The sequence below is a fragment of the Penaeus chinensis genome, chromosome 34, assembly GCF_019202785.1.
Source record: "Penaeus chinensis breed Huanghai No. 1 chromosome 34, ASM1920278v2, whole genome shotgun sequence".
Taxonomy (NCBI): Eukaryota; Metazoa; Arthropoda; class Malacostraca; order Decapoda; family Penaeidae; genus Penaeus; species Penaeus chinensis.
Genome location: NC_061852.1, coordinates 21,597,851 through 21,600,350, shown reverse-complemented (window position 1 = coordinate 21,600,350; position 2,500 = coordinate 21,597,851). Strand labels below are relative to the sequence as shown.

Below are 2,500 nucleotides of genomic sequence, written 5' to 3'. Positions count from 1 at the left end.
GCCTTCACCACCCCAGCCTTCACCACCACAGCCTTCACCACCCCAGCCTTCACCACCACAGCCTTCACCACCCCAGCCTTCACCACCCCAGCCTTCACCACCACAGCCTTCACCACCACAGCCTTCACCACCACAGCCTTCACCACCACAGCCTTCACCACCCCAGCCTTCACCATCCCAGCCTTCACCACCCCAGCCTTCACCACCACAGCCTTCACCACCCCAGCCTTCACCACCACAGCCTTCACCACCCCAGCCTTCACCACCACAGCCTTCACCACCACAGCCTTCACCACCCCAGCCTTCACTACCACAGCCTTCACCACCCCAGCCTTCACCACCACAGCCTTCACCACCACAGCCTTCACCACCACTCCGTCAGCCACAGGCGATGATGATCACAGCAGGTCCTACGCTCTGTGATCCTGCAACGTCAAGGACACGCGCAGGACATCGACCTTCCCTCCACCACTCTTTCCCTCCCTCCCTTAGTCTTCCTTTTCCTTCTTCCCGTCTTTCCTTCCCTCTATCTCTTCTTCATACTTTCCTTCCCTCCTTGCATTCGTCTCTTCGTCCCTTCTTTCCTCCTTTTCACCATTTCCTCCTTCTTTTCTTCCTTACAGGTATCCTTCCCTCCCTCATTCTGTTCATCCTTTTTTCCCTCCTTCTTTTCCTCCTTCATTCCATTCCTCTTGTCTTCCCTTCTTCCCTCCCTCCGTCACTCCCTCCTTCCCTCCCCTCATCCTCAATTTCTTTATTTCCACCTTCTTTTCTCTCTTCCAGCTGTTCCCCCTCCCTTCCTTTCTTCCCTCCTTCCATTCCTCCTTCCTTTTCCCACCTTCTTTCTCTTTCCCGTGACCCTCCCTCCCTCCCTTAGTCTTCCTTTTTATTATTTTCCTCCCTCCTTCCTTCCTTTGCTCCCTCCATTTCTTCCTTTTTCCCTTCTTCCTTCGTTCCTTATTTTCCTCTCTCCTTCCTTCCTTTCTTCACTCCATCCCTCCCCTCTTTCCTCCCTTTCTCTCTCTTCCTCGCCTCCCTCCCTCCCTCCCTCCCTCTTCCCCACCTCCCTCCCTCCCTCCCTCTTCCCCTCGCCTCCCTCCTTCCCTCCCTCCCTCCCTGTTCCCCACCTCCCTCCCTCCCTCCCTCTTCCCCATCTCCCTCCCTCCCTCCCTCCCCCCTCTTCCCCACCTCCCCCTATAAAATTTGAAAAAAAAGTAATCAGTGCCAGCAGGAACAAAAAATAAAAATAAAATGCAAAACAAAACAAACAAACAATAAGAAAGGTAGAAACAAAACAAAGGGAATGAAAACAAAAACAAAAGCCAAAGGTAAAAAGATAATTGGAAATAACTGAAAAAAAAAAAATATATATATATATGGAAACATCAAGTGAAGTAGAGAATAAATATAGGAAAGGACATTTTTAAAAAAGTTTTGAAAATTGGGAAATAATGAGAAAATAAGTAAAATAACCAGGCCTTAATAAATAAATAAACAAGTAAATAAAAGTACATGAAGAAGGTGAATATACAGAGATAAGTATAAAAAGTAATTTGTAAGTATAAGTAAGTACGAAAATATTCATTAGCATATATTTACAAATACACGATCTACTGTTGAAAAAGTAAAAAATAAAAATCTCTCTCTATATATATCACTTAAGTAAAGATAAAATTGGAAAATAGTAAACAAAAAAATACAGAGAAAGAACGAGAAGAATAAAAGAAAGGGATAAATAGGAGAAGAAGAAGAAGAAGAAGAAGGGAGAGAGTAAACAGGAGAAGATGAGTCACAATTTGAGCAAAGAAGAAATTGGTCTGTCCGGGGTCGGGGGGGGGGGGGGGGTCAAACGATGTGCTCTACCACTCCTGCCCCCCCACCTCCTCCTCCTCCCCTACTTACCCTTCCTCCCTTCTGTCCACTCTTCCTCCTTCTACCCACTCCCTCTTTTTATTACCCATTCCTACTCCTTCCCACTCATCCACCTCCTCCTTGTTCTATCTTCTTCCTTTTCTTCTTCCTTATCTCCTCTCTTTAACCTTCTACTCCCTTTCCCCCCTTCTCTTTCTCTCGTTTTTTCTCCCATTCCTTCATTCTCTCATTCTTTTCTTCTTCCCCATCTTTCTCCCTTCCCTCTGCCTCTTCCCATGTTTCCTCTTCTCTCGTCTACCGTGTTCTCCTCCACTTTCTCCCTTTCTCTCCTTTCCCATTCCTTTTTACATCCTTTTTCTCCCTTCCCCCTTCCTTCTCCTCTCCCTTCCCCTTCCCCTTCCCCTTTCCCCTCACCCCCCCTTCTCCTTTCCCTTCCCCCTCCCCTTTCCCTTCATCCCCTTTCCCCTCACCCCCCCCCCTTCTACTCTCCCTTCCGCCTCCCTTTTCCCCTTTCCCCCTCTCTTCTCCTCTCCCCCCCTTCCTTACTCCCCCCCTACCCCTACTCATCTTCATCCACAATAAGGGCGAAAATAGCGTTAAATAGCGCGTGAGGACGTTAGCCTATTAT

At 47.9% G+C, this 2,500-nt stretch overlaps 2 protein-coding genes across 3 annotated transcripts in view; both read left to right on the top strand.

Moving 5' to 3' along the window:
- The window catches only part of LOC125043891 (innexin inx2-like), a 53,825-nt gene that overhangs the window by 6,247 nt on the left and 45,078 nt on the right, over nucleotides 1-2,500 (top strand). The window lies entirely within an intron of this gene.
- LOC125043683 (vegetative cell wall protein gp1-like) overlaps nucleotides 1-2,500 on the top strand; it is an 8,350-nt gene that overhangs the window by 3,949 nt on the left and 1,901 nt on the right. The window contains exon 3 of the mRNA XM_047639920.1: nucleotides 1-570. This exon is cut by the window's left edge and continues 324 nt beyond it. Within this exon, the coding sequence (XP_047495876.1) occupies nucleotides 1-570 (570 nt within the window). The remainder of the gene's footprint in view (nucleotides 571-2,500) is intronic.